The sequence below is a fragment of the Trichomycterus rosablanca genome, chromosome 2, assembly GCF_030014385.1.
Source record: "Trichomycterus rosablanca isolate fTriRos1 chromosome 2, fTriRos1.hap1, whole genome shotgun sequence".
NCBI classification, from domain to species: Eukaryota; Metazoa; Chordata; class Actinopteri; order Siluriformes; family Trichomycteridae; genus Trichomycterus; species Trichomycterus rosablanca.
In genome coordinates, this window is record NC_085989.1 from 20,451,547 (window position 1) to 20,470,986 (window position 19,440).

Here is a 19,440-nt window from a genome sequence, read left to right on the forward strand (position 1 = left end):
ATTTACCCCGCAGGGCCCAGGACCTCCTTGTTTTTGTTTTTTTTAGGCACTCCAGGTGTAGTGCCTTTGGGAGGGGCATCTGTCACACTGCTAGCCTTGGTGTGCTTATATGTGCCACGCCCCTCTTCTCCGTGAGCACACTCACTCCTGCCAGGCCTCACTCCTGATTGGTCCCCCTGAGCAATCAGCCCCAGCTGTTCCTAATCAGGGACCAGTTTAAAAAGGAGAGCTGAGGAACAGGCTGGCAGGGGTTATTTTGGTTTATGGTGGTTATTTTCCAGTGTTCCTAGCCTGTGTTTAGCCAATGTCCCTAGCCTGTGTTTAGCCAATGTCCCTAGCCTGTGTTTAGCCAGTGTTCCTAGCCTGTGTTTAGCCAGTGTTCCTAGCCTGTGTTTAGCCAGTGTTCCTAGCCTGTGTTTAGCCAATGTCCCTAGCTTATGTTTAGTTTGTGTTCCTAGCCTGTGTTTAGCCAGTGTTCCTAGCCTGCGTTTAGCCAGTGTTCCTAGCTTATGTTTAGTTTGTGTTCCTAGCCTGTGTTTAGCCAGTGTTCCTAGCCTGTGTTTAGTTTGTGTTCCTAGCCTGTGTTTAGCCAGTGTTCCTAGCCTGCGTTTAGCCAGTGTTCCTAGCTTATGTTTAGTTTGTGTTCCTAGCCTGTGTTTAGCCAGTGTTCCTAGCCTGTGTTTAGCCAGTGTTCCTAGCCTGTGTTTAGCCAGTGTTCCTAGCCTGTGTTTAGCCAGTGTTCCTAGCCTGTGTTTAGCCAGTGTCCCTAGCTTATGTTTAGTTTGTGTTCCTAGCCTGTGTTTAGCCAGTGTTCCTAGCTTATGTTTAGTTTGTGTTCCTAGCCTGTGTTTAGCCAGTGTTCCTAGCCTGTGTTTAGCCAGTGTTCCTAGCCTGTGTTTAGCCAATGTTCCTAGCTTATGTTTAGCCTATGTTCCTAACCTATGTTTAGTCTGTATCCCTAGTTTATATTCCCAGTCCGTGTTCCCAGTCTGTGTTCCCAGTCCGTGTACCTAGTTCATGTTCCATACTCTTGTCATTCCCTTGTTTAGTTCATTAATAAATATCTTGCCCTACATCTCTGCGTGTGTGTCCGCCCCCTTTGTCTTGTCTTTGTTTAGTCCTTCGCCCCACCGTGACATAATAACCCCTCTCTAGGACACAGCGAGATGTTTAGTCTTAGGAATTTTCCGGAGTTTGACTCCATGAGGTTTCCTCTAATCTTCTTACTTTACAAGCCAGCTCCCTATGATGGAAGCGACCTTTTGGTTGAGGGCTTTCTGCTTCAGAGCCAGCTCTACCTGCAAAACCTTCTCGACCCGCAGCCTTCTGAAACACAAAAGGTGATGTTCATGATGTCTAGGCTGAAGGGTGCTGCGCGAGAATGGGCGAGGCAGCTCTGGACTGAGAAGGGAGCAGTGCTGAACTCTGTGCAAGAGTTTGAGGGCCTCATGCGAGCTCAATTTTCTCGTCGTCACCCCAAGGGCTCCAGGGGTCTTTTTGTTTGTTCACCGGCCCCAGTGCCGTGTTCTCAAGTTCGGGTCAGTCCTAGGCCGAGTTCGTCTGTCCAAGTCTGTCCAATGTCTCCAGGGTCCAAACAGCTGACTTCTGACGCATATCCAGGGTCCAAGCAGCTGATTTCGGACGCCTCTCCAGTGTTTTCGCAGCTGAGTCCAGTTTCTCCAGGGTCCAAACAGCTGACTTCTGACGCATATCCAGGGTCCAAGCAGCTGATTTCGGACGCCTCTCCAGTGTTTTCGCAGCTGAGTCCAGTTTCTCCAGGGTCCACACAGCTGAATGACGTTTCTCCAGTGTTTTCCCAAGTGACTTCGGACGCCTCTCCAGGGTCCTCACAGCTGAGTGATGTTTCTCCAGTGTTTTCGCAGCTAACCCCGGACGCCTCTCCAGGGTCCTCACAGCTGAGTGACGTTTCTCTAGTGTTTTCGCAGCTGACTTCGGACGCCTCTCCAGGGTCCTCGCAGCTGAATGACGTTTCTCCAGTGTTTTCGCAAGTGACTTCAGACGCCTCTCCAGGGTCCTCACCGTTGTTTCAAGGAGTTTCTCAAGGATTTTTGCAGCTGACTTCGGACGCCTCTCCAGGGTCCTCACAGCTGAGTGATGTTTCTCTAGTGTTTTCGCAAGTGACTTCGGACGCCTCTCCAGGGTCCTCACAACTGAGTGATGTTTCTCTAGTGTTTTCGCAGCTGACTTTGGACGCCTCTCCAGGGTCCTCGCAGCTGACTGACGTTTCTCCAGTGTTTTCGCAGCTGACTTTGGACACCACTCCAGAGTCCTCACAGCTGAATCAAGGAGATTCTCAAGGATTTGTGCAGCTGATTAATGACGTTTCTCCAGTGTTTTCGCAAGTGACTTCAGACGCCTCTCCAGGGTCCTCACCGTTGTTTCAAGGAGTTTCTCAAGGATTTTTGCAGCTGACTTCGGACGCCTCTCCAGGGTCCTCACAGCTGAGTGATGTTTCTCTAGTGTTTTCGCAAGTGACTTCGGACGCCTCTCCAGGGTCCTCACAACTGAGTGATGTTTCTCTAGTGTTTTCGCAGCTGACTTTGGACGCCTCTCCAGGGTCCTCGCAGCTGACTGACGTTTCTCCAGTGTTTTCGCAGCTGACTTTGGACACCACTCCAGAGTCCTCACAGCTGAATCAAGGAGATTCTCAAGGATTTGTGCAGCTGATTAATGACGTTTCTCCAGTGTTTTTGCAGCTGACTCCGGACGCCTCTTCTCAAGGGTCCACGCAGCTGACTCCGGACGCCTCTTCGCCAGGCTCCACGCAGCTGATTCCGGACGCCTCTTCTCAAGAGTCCACACAGCTGACTCCGGACGCCTCTTCTCAAGGGTCCTCTCAGCTGACTCCCGAAGCCTCTTCGCCAGGCTCACCGCAGCTGACTCCCGAAGCCTCTTCGCCAGGCTCACCGCAGCTGACTCCCGAAGCCTCTTCGCCAGGCTCACCGCAGCTGACTCCCGAAGCCTCTTCGCCAGGCTCACCGCAGCTGACTCCCGAAGCCTCTTCGCCAGGCTCACCGCAGCTGACTCCCGAAGCCTCTTCGCCAGGCTCACCGCAGCTGACTCCCGAAGCCTCTTCGCCAGGCTCACCGCAGCTGACTCCCGAAGCCTCTTCGCCAGGCTCACCGCAGCTGACTCCCGAAGCCTCTTCGCCAGGCTCACCGCAGCTGACTCCCGAAGCCTCTTCGCCAGGCTCACCGCAGCTGACTCCCGAAGCCTCTTCGCCAGGCTCACCGCAGCTGACTCCCGAAGCCTCTTCGCCAGGCTCACCGCAGCTGACTCCCGAAGCCTCTTCGCCAGGCTCACCGCAGCTGACTCCCGAAGCCTCTTCGCCAGGCTCACCGCAGCTGACTCCCGAAGCCTCTTCGCCAGGCTCACCGCAGTTGATTTCTGTTCCTGAGTTGGTGCCCCCTGATGGCACTCCTGTTCCTGAGTTGGTGTCCTCCGACGGCACTTCTGTTCCCGAGTTGGTGTCCTCCGACGGCACTTCTGTTCCCGAGTTGGTGTCCTCCGACGGCACTTCTGTTCCCGAGTTGGTGTCCTCCGACGGCACTTCTGTTCCCGAGTTGGTGTCCTCCGACGGCACTTCTGTTCCCGAGTTGGTGTCCTCCGACGGCGCTTCTGTTCCCGAGTTGGTGTCCTCCGATGGCGCTTCTGTTCCCGAGTTGGTGTCCTCCGATGGCGCTCCTGTTCCTGAGTTGGCGCCCCCTGATGGCGCTCCTGTTCCAGAGTTGGAGTCCTTTGATGGTGCTTCTGTTCCCGAGTTGGCGCCCTCCGATGGCGCTCTTGTTCCCGAGTCGGTGCCCCCTGATGGCACTCTTGTCTCCAAAAGCGCTCCTGGTTCTTTATCAGCACCCACCGACGGCGCATCTGAACTTTTGTCATGCCTGCCTGAGGACATTTTTAATGACTTCAAATTTACCCCGCAGGGCCCAGGACCTCCTTGTTTTTGTTTTTTTTAGGCACTCCAGGTGTAGTGCCTTTGGGAGGGGCATCTGTCACACTGCTAGCCTTGGTGTGCTTATATGTGCCACGCCCCTCTTCTCCGTGAGCACACTCACTCCTGCCAGGCCTCACTCCTGATTGGTCCCCCTGAGCAATCAGCCCCAGCTGTTCCTAATCAGGGACCAGTTTAAAAAGGAGAGCTGAGGAACAGGCTGGCAGGGGTTATTTTGGTTTATGGTGGTTATTTTCCAGTGTTCCTAGCCTGTGTTTAGCCAATGTCCCTAGCCTGTGTTTAGCCAATGTCCCTAGCCTGTGTTTAGCCAATGTCCCTAGCTTATGTTTAGCCAGTGTTCCTAGCCTGTGTTTAGCCAGTGTTCCTAGCCTGTGTTTAGCCAGTGTTCCTAGCCTGCGTTTAGCCAGTGTTCCTAGCCTGTGTTTAGCCAATGTCCCTAGCTTATGTTTAGTTTGTGTTCCTAGCCTGTGTTTAGCCAGTGTTCCTAGCCTGCGTTTAGCCAGTGTTCCTAGCTTATGTTTAGTTTGTGTTCCTAGCCTGTGTTTAGCCAGTGTTCCTAGCCTGTGTTTAGTTTGTGTTCCTAGCCTGTGTTTAGCCAGTGTTCCTAGCCTGCGTTTAGCCAGTGTTCCTAGCTTATGTTTAGTTTGTGTTCCTAGCCTGTGTTTAGCCAGTGTTCCTAGCCTGTGTTTAGCCAGTGTTCCTAGCCTGTGTTTAGCCAGTGTTCCTAGCCTGTGTTTAGCCAGTGTTCCTAGCCTGTGTTTAGCCAGTGTTCCTAGCCTGTGTTTAGCCAGTGTCCCTAGCTTATGTTTAGTTTGTGTTCCTAGCCTGTGTTTAGCCAGTGTTCCTAGCTTATGTTTAGTTTGTGTTCCTAGCCTGTGTTTAGCCAGTGTTCCTAGCCTGTGTTTAGCCAGTGTTCCTAGCCTGTGTTTAGCCAATGTTCCTAGCTTATGTTTAGCCTATGTTCCTAACCTATGTTTAGTCTGTATCCCTAGTTTATATTCCCAGTCCGTGTTCCCAGTCTGTGTTCCCAGTCCGTGTACCTAGTTCATGTTCCATACTCTTGTCATTCCCTTGTTTAGTTCATTAATAAATATCTTGCCCTACATCTCTGCGTGTGTGTCCGCCCCCTTTGTCTTGTCTTTGTTTAGTCCTTCGCCCCACCGTGACAAAATGTATGATTCAATAGATCCATGTCTGATAATGACAATAATGATGATGAGAAGGATAACAATAGATAATTGTTTTATGGAAGGATAAAAACGCTCATCATGTAAGAGGGAGGCACAGGTCATACATAAGCTTTTGTGAATGTTCTCTTTACGAAGAGAATGAAAAACTGTGGAGCACTAAATTGTACATGCAAAATTCTTCTCTCTTATTTTTTGTCTGGCCATATACTAATGTCTAGTGGTGTTATTTTTTGTTTTAAAGATTTGAATTGATATGAAGTCGACCCTCTAATGACTAACAAAAACAACCTGCATTATTTAAATGTGTAAAACTAACAGTGCGTGCTTAATTGTTTGCAAAAGCTTTCAGGTTGTTGTTTTTTTTATCGCTGATTAATGCACAAAATCTGTCAGCAGCTTAAAATCACCCAGATGCCTCACATCACTTTACCAGCACAGACCTCTTTCATAAGTGTTTGTTTTTTGTATGTTAATGGATGCACTTGTAGCTGGAGCAGTGAGGGGAGCTTTTTAAATTTTCATGGTAGTTAGTAATGCTATGGTGATACAATAAGCGCTGATAGCATTTCGGTACTGGACACTGTGTTAGAACAGTGCTGGTTGCTGTAGCCTTTCAGCTGGTTGTTTTTCAATGCATTTAGATTAAAAAATCTAAAACTATAACAGTTTTGGTCATCTTGCAATACAGAATAAATGATTCTTATTTATAGCTTGAGAGAACTAGTGCCTCATTAAAACTTGTTCTTTTAATAAATGCTGCTCATTAGCAAATGGTTACATTTGAATTTGAAGATTCATTATTTTAAGATTTTCATGACACTCTGCTAGGCATGAATTAGGGGTGTTTTCCCCGCAAAGTGTTTTTGGGTGGGGTAAGGCATTTAAATGTACAGTATATATTTTAGATATCTTTGCAAATTCTACTGGGAGAAATATAGCATTGTGCATGGGTTGTAAATTAACCAGGTATGGCCTTATAGAAGCTCCCAATATTTCACTTTATCCCTCAGATGTTTTAAACTACTCAGGCAGACAGGTGTTTAATTCATCACATTTCTTATTTCGATGTTATAAATGGAGATGCTTCATATTTTCAATTCAAGAAATGATTACTGGCCCAAAAGAACCCATAAAATTCCATTCTATGTTACAGTTTAAAATTGTTTCAGGCTGCTTGTATATTAAAATAAATATAAAATATAATTGCAGTTAATTATGAACAGCTGCTGTTTATAGAAGTGTCGATAGCTGTGGAACTAAATGGAAACACTGGGTGTGTTCGAAAACCTAGTGAGCTCTCTACATAGACAGCATTTTACGTCATCCTATGCGCACTCCCGAGAAGAAGGCTGTTTGAATTCTTAGATGCCTTAAAATGCTGCCTATTTAGGCATCTTACATCTGAACAATATTTTGACAAAAGAACAGGGGAGCATCTGATGCTGCCTTAGGGGTAAAGGCAATCCCAGCATTCAGTGTGGCACAACTTTTCTCACAAAAAAATTAAAAAGATGGCGGACGGTGAGTTATTTTCAAACTTGAATAAATTATCATAGATTTTTAATTTGTATAAACTTGCACAAGTGTCATGTAAACACATCTGTGCAAGTTTTTACAAAGTGGGATTGTAAGCGAATTTAGCCGTTTTTGGTACACAGAGGGAGATGTTAGTTGACATGCTAGCACGTTGTGCCACCTCAACCCATTGGTTTGAATGACTTATTAGTTGATGACTTATTAGAATCTTCTTTACTTAGGCAGCTGCCTATGTAGGCAGTGAGACTGCAAGGCAGCTCACTAGGTTTTCAAACACACCCATATTTGTCTCATTTGGTCAAATAAATAAATGGTCACTGCACATTCTGGCCATATGATTTCAGGCATTGTCCTGTACTAGAAGGGACCCAGGGCTAAATGCACCAGTGTAAGGTCTGACACTGGCTATGAGGATTTTATCTGGGTACATAACAGCAGTTAATATACCATTGGCTATCACATGGATGTTTGTGCAATTCTTTAAAGATCTGCCTTCCCAGACCGTCACTGACCCACCACCAAATTGGTCATGCTGGATGACATCTTTCATGGCGTCTCCAGACTCTTTCACGTCTGTCACATCTGCTCAGTGTGAACCTGCTCTCATCTGTTAGGAAAACGGGTGCTAGTGGTTGACCTGCCAGTTCTGGTATTTAAGCTGCACTGCTGGGCTGTGAGCACGGGTCCCACTAAAGGACACTGGGTCCTCACACCACCCACATGGAGTCTGTTTCTGACACTTTGGTCAGAAAAATGCACACCAGTAGCCCTTTAGAGGTAATTTTGTAGGGCTCTGGCAGTGCTCCTCCTGTTCCTCCTCGCACATCTAATTTGCACCAAAGTAAATTAAATTCACAATCGATTATGATTCCTTGATATTCCTGAGGTAAATTTCTTGGTGTTATACTGTGATATACGGTGATATACTGTGATATAAGGTGATGAGATGGTGGACAGTGTCCTGTGGGATCTCCTCCCAGACCTGGATCAGAGCATCAGTGAGTTTCTAGGCAGTATGTGGCACTACTTAGTAGCGTTGGATACTTTTATTCAGTACATACCGTTCTCAACTGGATTCAGCTCTGGGGAACGTGAGGGCCAGTCAATGGCAATGCCTAAGTACAAATGCCCACATACATACTTCAAAGTCTTGTGAGGAGCCTTTTCAGGATGGTAGAGAGTGGCTTTTATAGCTAAAAAAAAATGATCACACAGAGGTGAGTTGTTAAAGCACTTTTTGATTTTATGACAGCATTCACTCTTTTAGGGTAGGAGTCAGCATGGCACATTTTGACTTGGCAATCTTTGCCCACTCTTCCTTGCAAATGTGCTCTAAGTCTATCAGATTGTGAGGATCTCCTGTGCACAGCCCTTTTCAGGTCACTTCACAGATTTTCAATTACATTTAGGTCGGGGCTCTGGCTGAAACACAACCAAACTTTGATCATCTTCTGGTAAAGCTTTTTTGTTGATGCTCTCGGACCATAACACATTTTTCCTCTTGCTTTTGGCACACTTGATGAAGGTTTTTGCTAAATGTAGCAAAAAATTCTTTTTTTAAGAAGAAAAGGCTTCCGTCTTGCCACCCTATCCCACATCCCAGACATGAAAAATACCAGAGATCACATACACCGATCAGGCATAACATTATGACCACCTTCCTAATATTGTGTTGGTCCACCTTTTGCTGCCAAAAACAGCCCTGACCCGTCAAGGACTCCACTAGACCCCTGAAGGTGTGCTGTAGTATCTGGCACCTTTAACTCCTGTAAGTTGCGAGGTGGGGCCTCCATGGATCGTACTTGTTTGTCCAGCACATCCCACAGATGCTCGATTGGATTGAGATCTGGGAAATTTGGAGGCAAAGTCAACTCCTCAAACTCATTGTTGTGCTCCTCGAACCATTCCTGAATCATTTTTGCTTTGTGGCAGGGAGCATCATCCTGCTGAAAGAGGCCACAGCAATTAGGGAATAACGTATTCATGAAAGGGTGTACATGGTCTGCAACAATGCTTAGGTAGGTGGTACATGGTACTTGTCAAAGTAACATCCACATGGTGCATCAATAAGCCTTGGCTGCTCATGACCCTATCGTCCGTTTGCCACTGTTCCTTTTTTGGAACACTTTTGATAGATACTGACCACTGCAGACCGGGAACACCCCAAAAGAGCTGCAGTTTTGGAGATGCTCTGACCCAGTCGTCTAGCCATCACAATTTGGCCCTTGTCAAACTCGCTCAAATCCTTACACTTGCCTATTTTTCCTGCTTCTAACTTATCAACTTTGAGGATAAAATGTTCACTTGCTGCTTAACATATCCCACCCACTAGCAGGTGCCGTGATGAAGAGATAATCACTGTTATTCACTTCACCTGTCAGTGGTCATAATGTTATGCCTAGTCAGTGTATATTACTCAACCAGCACTTTAATGTTGTTGTAGGTCCCTGTTTTTTCCTTAAAAAATGCCTTAAAATTTCTTGTACTTTTCTCCTGACTGATACCTTTTAACGATTCCTTTGATGCTTTGTAAGCTCTTTGTGGATCATGACTTTTGCTGCAAGAACTAAGTAAATGTCAGAAAAATCCTTTGAGAAGACCTGAACTTCTTCACACATTAACTGGTGGCAGGTCCTGACTACTATTTAACAAGAGTTTGATTATGATTGGTTCATTCTAAGCACAGCCACATCGCTAATTATAAGAGTGTGTGCACACTTATGCAATCACATTATTTTAGTTTTTTTTCCCCTTTTAAATCATTTGTTATTTGATTAAATCACACAGATTACAGGTCACACATTCATGATGGAAAAAATATTAATTTATTTATCTTGGTCTGATTTTTACAATATATATGACTGTTCCAAAAGTGGCAATTTCAGACTCAGTTGAGTTTGAAGATAGTACGGCTTTAGACTGCTTGTGCCTGGTGATAATTGAATTTCTGGTCTGCTTAGACAGCTCTCTTGTCTGTGCCATTGTGAACAAGGAACAGGAAATGAAACTGGCATTTTTAAGCATCAAAGCCACCATCAACGGACTAATTATGTCGGCAGCAGGTTGGGACTGGTAAATGTCTAATTAATCACACAGTTGTCTGATTTTATTCTCTGTATCAAACCAACATGCAGTTTCACTGATGTTTTAGAGATAATTTACATGGTGTACTTACAACCCCAAATCAGAAAAAGTTGGGACAGTATGGAAAATTCAAATAATAAAAATGAGCCTGAGATATTTCATATTTTGTCTGGTCAACTTCATTTCATTTATTAATAAACATCCATTCCTCCATTTCATGCCTGCAACACATTCCAAAAACAGTTGGGACAGTAAAGCATTTACCACTTTGTAATGTTGCCATTCCTTTTCACCACACTTAAAAGACGTTTTGGCACCGAGGATAACAAGTGATTTAGTGTTTCAGCTTTTATTTTGTTCCATTCTTCTTGCAAACACGTTATAAGATGTGTAACAGTACGGGGTCGTCGTTGTCGCATTTTCCGTTTCAAAATTCTCCACACATTCACTATTGGGGACAAGTCAGGACTGCAGGCAGGCCAGTCCAGTACCCGTACCCTCTTCTACCACAGCCATGCCTTTGTAATGTGTGCAGCATGTGGTTTTGCATTGTCTTGCTGAAAAATGCGTGGACGTCCCTGGAAAAGATGACATCTTGAAGGCAGCATATGTTGCTCTAAGATCTCAATGTACTTTTCTGCATTAATGCTGCCATCACAGTAGTGTAAATGACCTTTGCCAAGGGCACTGACACAGCCCCATACCATGACAGACCCTGGCTTTTGGACTTGTTGCTGATAACAGTCTGGATGGTCCTTTTCGTCTTTGGTCCGGAGCACACAGTGTCCATTTTTCCATTCAATGCTGATTCATCTGACCACAATACACGTTTCCACTGTGCGATGGTCCATCCTAGATGCCTCTTCTGGACATGGTTAACATAAGGCTTCTTTTTTGCACAATAAAGTTTTAAGTAGCATTTGTGCATGTAACTCCGTATTGTAGTGCTTGACAAAGGTTTGTCAAAGTAATCCCTCACCCATGTGGTTATATCAGCTATTGTTGAGTGGCGGTTCTTGATGCAGTGCCGTCTGAGGGATCGAAGATCACGGGCGTTCAGCTTAAACTTGCGCCCTTGGCCTTTACACACTGAAATTCATCCCGATTCCTTGAATCGTTTAATAATATCATGCACTGTAGAGGGAGAAATATGCAAATCCCTTCCAATCTTTCTTTGAGGTACATTGTTTTTAAACATTTCAATAATTTTCTCACACATTTGTTGACAAACTGGAGATCCACTGATCATCTTTGCTCATCAAAGACTCAGCCTTTCCTGGATGCTGCTTTTGTACCAAAACATGATTACAATCACCTGTTTAGAATCACATCATTATTTAGTTTTTGATTTAGTCATTACTGGCCCTAAATTGCCCCTGTCCCAACTTTTTTTGGAATGTGTTGCAGGCCTGAAATGCAGGATTGGAGATATATTAACAAATGAAATAAAGTTGAGCAGATAAAACATAAAATATATTGGGTTCAAACTGTCTGCAATCAAATAAAAGTCAAAGTACATGTAAGGAACACTACATTTTTAATTTATTTGCATTTTCCATACTGTCCCAACTTTTTCTGATTTGGGGTTGTAAAATTCAGTACACCAGCCGCTTTTTTTTTACTTTGTCCCAGAACCGTCTCCCAATTAAAATGTGTTGTGCATTGTAAAGTGCAACATAAGTCACCAGACCTGTTAAGCAGATTAATTGTTATATTAGTGAAGAATAAAATAATCCACTTTTACAAATACAACAGTTGGTGCTCTCTGTTCCTTAGCAGTTACAGAACATTGTTAAAAGGAAAGGTGATATAACCCAGTGCAAAACATGTCTCCGTCCCAAACCTTTTAGTTGCAGCTATAGAATTTACAAGTATACATACAATACAATAAATGTACAACAAAACATTTCTTAAATGTGTACTTTCCAAACTTTAAATGTAATTTGTATAATTTGTAGTAAAACAGTGGAAAGGAAAAGTGTCCTGGAGCCTCTAGAATTTGAATTGCAATTATTTACTGTGCAATACTATTGATGAAAGTCATACATAAAAAGATATACATAGAATGCTAAGTACACTAATTTAATAACGCAAATGTATGATCTGTAGTGGCTTCATCCTGGGTAAGGTTGCAATGAGTCAGAAACACTGAGCACAAAGCAGGAACAGACCTGGACAAAGGGCAACATGCACTCACTCACATCTACAGGAACCTTAAAACAACCACTCTGTGTTGATGGCCCATGTTGCTATGCAGCATCCACTGTGCCAGCTGCAAAACTACATCATCACTTATGTTCTACACTAAACTGCAAAATGTTCAATGTTTTCCTATGATTTGTGGGTAAACATTGAATTGATAAAGCTAGAAATAAAGCTACAAGTGTTTACAGTGAAGTTAGTAATAACTTATTGAATATATAATATCACAAGCAAGTAAAAATAAGACAGAAGACAAAAAATCACAGCTTTCTGTAGTTCAATAACAATTAATTAGTTAAAAAAACAACAACAATATTGTATACATCGATCAGCCATAACATTAAAACCACCTCCTTGTTTCTACACTCACTGTCCATTTTATCAGCTCCACTTACCACATAGAAGCCCTTTGTAGTTCTACAATTACTGACTGTAGGCAATCTGTTTCTCTGCATGCTTTGTTAGCCCCCTTTCATGCTGTTATTTAATGGTCAGGACTTTCCCAGGACCACCACAGAACAGGTATTATTTGGGTGGTGAATCATTCTCAGCACTGCAGTGACACTGACATGGTGGTGGTGTGTTAGTGTGTGTTGTGCTGGTATGAATGGATCAGACACAGTAGCGCTGCTGGAGTTTTTAAACACCTCACTGTCACTGCTGGACTGAGAATAGTCTACCAACAAAAAATATCCAGCCAACAGCGCCCCATTGGCAGCGTCCTGTGACCGCTGATGAGGGTCTAGAAGATGACCAACTCAAACAGCAGCAATAGATGAGCGATCGTCTCTGACTTTACATCTACAAGGTGGACCAACTAGGTAGGAGTGTCTAATAGAGTGCACAGTGAGTGGACACGGTATTTAAAAACTCCAGCAGTGCTGCTGTATCTGATCCACTCATACCAGCACAACACACACTAACACACCACCACCATGTCAGTGTCACTGCAGTGATCCACCACCCAAATAATACCTGCTCTCTAGTGGTCCTATGGGGTCCTGAACATTGAAGAACAGGGTGAAAGCAGGCTTAAAAAATTATGTAGAGAAACAGATGAACTGCAGTCAGTACTTGTAAAACTACAAAGTGCTCCTATGTGATAAGTGGAGCTGATAAAATGGACAGTGAGTGTAGAAACAAGGAGGTGGTTTTACTGTTATGGCTGATCAGTGTAAATACACAAGTCTTGTAACATTAAAGTGCATGGCAATTACTGCTTTACAATATAATCTTTACAGAAGCAACATGCTCAGAATGCAGTCTGTAGATTAGAAGAGATACTTGCAGCCTTTAAATTACACATTAGCTCTTAAATATTCACTACAATAGTGAAAAACAATCAGTAAATTATCAAATTGAAAAAATATATTATCTATATTTGTTTTTGCCCATATAGGGGCAATGTAAAGCAGTGTCCAGTGACAAAGGTCCATTGGTTTTACATTTCAATAAGGCTTTCTGTAGAGCACCATCAGCTAGTACTAGGCAATGCAACAATACAGTATGCTATCTGTATTATCATCTGATTGTGATTATATGCTTTTCTGGGCTAGGTGGATACAAGTTTAAAAGTCCTTAAGGGGAAATTGGGCAGTAGAGTACTGACAATCCAAAATAATTGACACTTTTGTTGGGATTCTCATCCTTGAAGAAAACACTGATCCAACTGAAGAATCCAACTGCTTTTGTCATTTTTATATCATGTGAACATTTAGAATAGATTTCTATTAATCTGCGACAGTAGCAAACCACAACTCTTAAACTATAGCCCTCTGATCACCCTCTTCTTTCCTCGTCTAAAAAAAAAAAAACAGCCTAGTTTACTATGTCCTCTCCTAAAGTACTACAAAAACTAAGAAACAAAAATTAAGATGTTAATTTAGCCTTGAAAAAGCAACAAGCAAACAGCACAGAGAGAATTATTACGTAAACAAAATAGCTCATTTCTTAAGCAAAATGCAAATCCTCACTAATAATCACATCATTACACAAGCTCTGCATGGAGTACACTGTGCCCGTGTCCCCAGAGTGGCCAGAACTTGCCATAAAGTTAGCCATAACAAAGCCCACCCAGTAGAGGAAAGTAATGATTAGTACATTTTACTGTAATTTGAAAGTGGTCTCTCATTTAAGTATTATTTCTTGGCCCTCTATAAATTTAAAGCTGGGCCACCAATCACCAACATTTTGTTCAGCTACAGCTAAATTCTGAAAAGAAAAACAATGTGACTTTTTAATGTAACCCTCTAACACAAATTTAATTGGCAGGTCAGAAGGATTTATTTGTTTTAATTTGTATTTGTTTAAATGTTATTGTCAAATTATAGAAGTTTGCTTTTAAAATATTATTCTATTTAAAATAACTTAGGCCCTCTCTAGGGGTGTAGAAGGCCATGGCAGTTTTCCTCTGATCTACAGTAAAGGAGACAAGTGGACAGAAATACCTTCCTCACACATCTGTACTTATTCAGAGTTTGTAAAAGGGTAATTAATTATTATTATTATTAATGTATAGTAGTAGTAATATAGTAGTAGTAGTATAGTGGTATAGTAGTAGTATAGTATCATTAGTAGTAGTAGTAGTACAACCCCAAATCAGAAATAGTTTGGACAGTATGGAAAATGCAAATAAAATAAAATTGCAGTGTTCCTGCAGAGGATCTCCAGTTTGTCAACAAATGTGTGAGAAAATGATTGAAATGTTTCAAAACAATGAACCTCAAATAAAGATTGGAAGGGATTTGCATATTTCTCCCTCTACAGTGCATAATATGATTAAATGATTTAAGGAATCGGGAGGAATTTCAGTGCGTAAAGGCCAAGGGGCAAGCTTAAGCTGAACGCCCGTGATCTTCCATCCCTCGGAAGACACTGCATCAAGAACCGCCACTCAACAATAGATGATATAACCACATGGGTGAGGGATTATTTCGGTAAACCTTTGTCAAGCACTACAATACAGAGTTACATGCACAAATACCACTTAAAACATTACTGTGCAAAAAAGAAGCCTTATGTTAACCATGTCCAGAAGTGGCGTTGACTTCTCTGGGCTCGGAGGCATCTAGGATGGACCATCACAAAGTGGGAATGTGTATTGTGGTCAGATGAATTAGCATTCCAGGTATTTTTGGGAAATGTTAATGTAAGAAACTCTGTGTTTTTTATTATTTGCATTTTCCATGCTGTCCCAACTTTTTCTGATATGGGGTTGTAGTTTTTATTAACCAGGTGTGACACAATCAAATAAAACCTGTAAAGTATCTAGTAATTATTACATTACCATAATGTCGCTACTTGTTTAATTGCACCACCCATATCTTACTCCTTATTTTTGTAAACATGATTTTGAACAATAAAATATAAGTTACATATTGTAATACTGTTTGGACTTTAACATGTTACCGATCCTCAGAAAGACACAAAACTATAAAACACATTCTAGGTATTGTAACATAGTATTTTGCCCTTTTACCACCCCAACGTTAAGTTGTCCTTGTTGCTCATGGCTGGTTCTGGAATGGTAATGTTATGTTCATTGTGGCAGCCTGTTCATCCTGTGACTCCGTATGTGGGCGGTTAATCATCTCACGTTCATTCTGTCTGCCGTTCTCTTCGTTCATGTGCGATACCTCAGTGGAGGCAGCCTCGAAGCCAGGCACAGTGTTAGCCATGTGCACCACATGGACCTTGTTGCGTCCTTTTTTGCTGAGGATACAGCTAAACACTTTCTTAAAGCCCTTGCGAAAGTGCTTGGACACCAGTGCATAAACGATAGGATTGAGACAGGAGTTGGCATAGGCCATGCAGTGTGAGAGCAGCCTGAACGCGTAGGTGGTCTGGTTGAAGGGGAAATCTCCATACAAGTAGCACAGGATGACCACATGGTAAGGGAGCCAGCAGATGCAAAAGAGCACCGTGACGATTATGATCATCTTGGTGACTTTCCGCTTTGCCCGCTTGGACTCAGACATACCGTCCAGAGGATCCACAGCTGTCCAGAGATATTTGATGGTGCGTGTGTATGAAAGGCTGACGATGAGAACAGGAATGACGTAGCCAAATAAAAAGGTGCAGGTATCCAGCAATTTGCGGTTGTGCTCCTCCCAACCAGGAACACAGACATTACTGTTCTCAAAATCAATAAGGTCATAATAGCTCAAGTAAGGGCCTGCAAATACTAGAGACAAACCCCAAATGATCACCATGGCAACAACAGCATTACAGGGTGTCCGCAGTTCTCTGGAGCGTAGAGGATAACGGATGGCCAAATATCTGAAAAGGAAGTAATGAAAAACATTATTTTAAAGCATAGCAAGGGAAAAAGTAATGCAACCATTTCTTTTTAAAAATTACATTTCATGAAGTTTTACTTTAAGGATTCCTGTGCTAACAGCCTGTTTATCTTTGTTTACTGAGAAGATATCCACTGGGAATGCTTTTCCTCCACTGAGGCTAGAACTGTTATTCCTACCAAGTAAAGAACTGTCAAATGAACTGCGCTTTCTACAGAAGTATATACTAGTGAAAAGAGAGGTGAGCTGGTATACGCACCTGTCAACCGAGACAGCAGCAAGGGTGAAGCTGCTAGCGTACATGGTGAGATTGATGAAAAAGTGCACCACCTTGCACATAAAGGAGCCGAACACCCAGCCCTCCAGTGAATAGATAGTGGCTTGGAAAGGCACGCAGAAGATGATAAAGAAGAAGTCAGCAACACTGAGGTTGAGGATAAACAGGTTGGTGGTGTTGTAGCTAAGCTGACCACTCCGCAGAAGCACAGCAAGCACAAGGCTGTTGCCCACGGTGCCCAGAAGGAAGATGAGTGAGAAGACTACGGACACAATTATGCTGGCTGCATCTGGCTGGTAGCTGTCCGAGGTGTTCCAGTGGCCCATGGCTTTGCTCAGATCCTCATGGTCTGACATTGTGAGCCATGAATATTACAACCTGTAAATACCAGACATTATTAAACACAGAGAAATGCAATTTTCATTCTGGTTTATGTTTACAGTTGATTTACTACATTATTATTAAAATTTTACATATTAAAAGACTTGGGTTCCGAATCACAGGTTTGCTCACACTTTTAAGTGTCCTAGTTTTTAGAAGGTCCTAGTTTCGATCCCGAGGTGGGGCGGTCCGGGTCCTTTCTGTGCAGAGTTTGCATGTTCTCCCTGTGTCTGCGTGGGTTTCCTCCGGGAGCTCCGGTTTCCTCCGACAGTCCAAAAACATGCAGTCAGGTTCATTGGAGACTCTGAATTGCCCTATAGGTGAATGGGTGTGTGTATGTGTGTCTGCCCTGCGATGGACTGGCGCCCTGTCCAGGGTGTTACTGTGAGCCTTGTGCCCATTGAAAAGCTGGGATAGGCTCCAGCACCCCAACGCAACCCTAACTGGATAAGTGGTTAAGAAAGTGAGTGAGTGGGTGAGCAAACAGAACCGAGTGTGATTGATGGAGACGGTTGAGTTTTAACAAGACATGAACTTCTAAGTGTTTCATTACTAAAGTCAGATGTAAAGCTGTTTAAGGATCACAATTTAAATCTGGGGTTTAATCGCCGTCACGGTACTAAACAGAAATACTTGAACGATGCCTAATGGTCACACCTGGATCTTTGCTAGCTAAACTGTAAACGCAACAAGGTAGCAGTCAAGACCATCTTTGTGATATCAAAAGAGAATATCTGTAACACGTCCTGCGGATTCTAAAGATACCACTGACTATCAGAATGCACAGGACTGCATTTCCCAGGAGTCAGTGGGTGAACAGGTGACGCAATCAGCCAATTGGACAGCGCCGAGGGACTCTACGTCACCTGTGTATTGATTAGCACCTGAAGCTAATTTAGTAAGACTATTTAAGTGTTTGGAGAACTGTGAAACTTTGCGAGGTATTGCCGTGTTTATCCTGCATACTGAGCGTTTTTGTATATCGATTGCAATTTTGTGTATGACCCATTTAGCCTGTTTCTGACTACGACTTCGGTTTTCCCCTTGGACTGTTATTGTTGATGATTTACATGCCGAACTTCTGCCTGTTTTTGACTCTGCTTTGGATCGTCCTTCTGTACTGTAAACTGATTATTAAAAGGTCTCTGAGTATCTGCAAGCGTCTGCCGGTTTTGTTCACGCTCGTGACAGAATACCTCGCCAGCATGCAGACGGCGGATAATAACGACCTGGTAACTGCGGTGAGCCACCAAGGAGCAATGCTCGGAGCACATCAAGAACTTTTGGATAAAATAACACGTTCTATCGAGACCTTGTCTTTGCAACAGGCTCAGTTCCACGGACAAATGAACCAGATCGGAAGTCAAATGACTGAACTAACAACACATTTGCGGCCGAGTTCTCAGCCAGCCGCAACGCTAACTTCTAACGCTACAGTGGGACCCATGACCGCCACATTGGACGTGAGTAAACCAGAAAAGTTTTATGGTACTTTTGACAAATGTAAGGGCTTTCTTCTGCAATGTGCACTTTACTTTAATAGCTCACCGCAATGTTCAGATTTGCAACGAATAACGTTTTTTGTGTCTCGTTTAACGGGAGTTGCACTAAAATGGGCAACAGCAGTCTGGCAGAATATCCAGACGTATTCATATGCTCATTTTGAAGCGGAATTTAAGGACGTGTTTGATCGACCGCATCAAGGAAGATCAAGTGGAGAATGAGTGTCAAAGATCCGTCAAGGTACTCGTTCGGTAGCTGAATATGTGCTCGACTTTCGTATTGTTGCTGCTGAAAGTGGTTGGAATGAGCCAGCACTTAAAGTAATGTTTCGGAATGGATTAAACAGGAACATTCTTTCTGAACTTGCATGTAAGGATGAAGGCTTGTCCTTAGAGGAACTTTATAACTTAGCTATTCGTCTGGACCAGTTATTACAAGTTCGACAGCCTACGTACAGAGAGTATACGTTTGTTTCACGCCAGTTGAGACGGTTTCCCGCTATGGAAGTTGAACTGCCTAAGCGTTCGGACATTGGTCAGAGTGTACCCATGCAGTGTGATGCGACCAGAATCTCAGAGGAAGAACGCATGCGACGTTTGAGACAGAGGCTGTGTTTCTGCTGTGGAGCACCTGACCATGTATTTCGTGACTGTGCTGTGACTCCCAAAGACACTGGACTTGAGCAGTACACGGTGAGGAATATGATCTCTAAATCTGTTATTAGGCATGTAATGGTTGGTTTTGCCAGTGATTTTGTGGTCTTTCCTGCACTTAAAGATTCCGGCGCGGAGGGCAACTTCATCCACGAAGAGGTTATCAAACAGCTCCAGATTCCGTTGATGTTAAGAGCTCCTCCTGAGCTGCTGTTCTCTGTGGCCTCTCCTCTGGTGGTTTTGGTGACATCTAGCGGTGGCTGAAGGTACTTCTCCTCCCATTCCAGCCAATAGATCTCTCCCCTGCCTAATTTGACTCACATGGCCCTAATTACCTTCT

General features: G+C 43.5%; 1 protein-coding gene across 1 annotated transcript; it reads right to left on the reverse strand.

Annotated features, from left to right (window-relative positions):
- Window positions 1–15,441: 15,441 nt before the first annotated feature.
- Window positions 15,442–16,919, reverse strand: galr2b (galanin receptor 2b). Its single transcript, XM_062990368.1, has 2 exons — window positions 16,546–16,919; window positions 15,442–16,266 (listed from the first exon to the last, which is right to left on the reverse strand). The coding sequence occupies exons 1-2, from the start codon at window positions 16,917–16,919 to the stop codon at window positions 15,495–15,497; spliced, it is 1,146 nt and encodes a 381-aa protein (XP_062846438.1). The 3' UTR covers window positions 15,442–15,494.
- Between the last annotated feature and the right edge of the window lie 2,521 nt (window positions 16,920–19,440).

Coding starts and splice junctions, on each gene's coding strand:
- galr2b (XM_062990368.1), bottom strand. CDS start 16,919: ATGTCAGACCATGAGGATCTGAGCAAAGCCATGGGCCACTGGAACACC. Junction 16,267..16,545: donor GCTGCTGTCTCGGTTGACAG/GTGCGTATACCA, acceptor CTTCCTTTTCAG/ATATTTGGCCATCCGTTATC.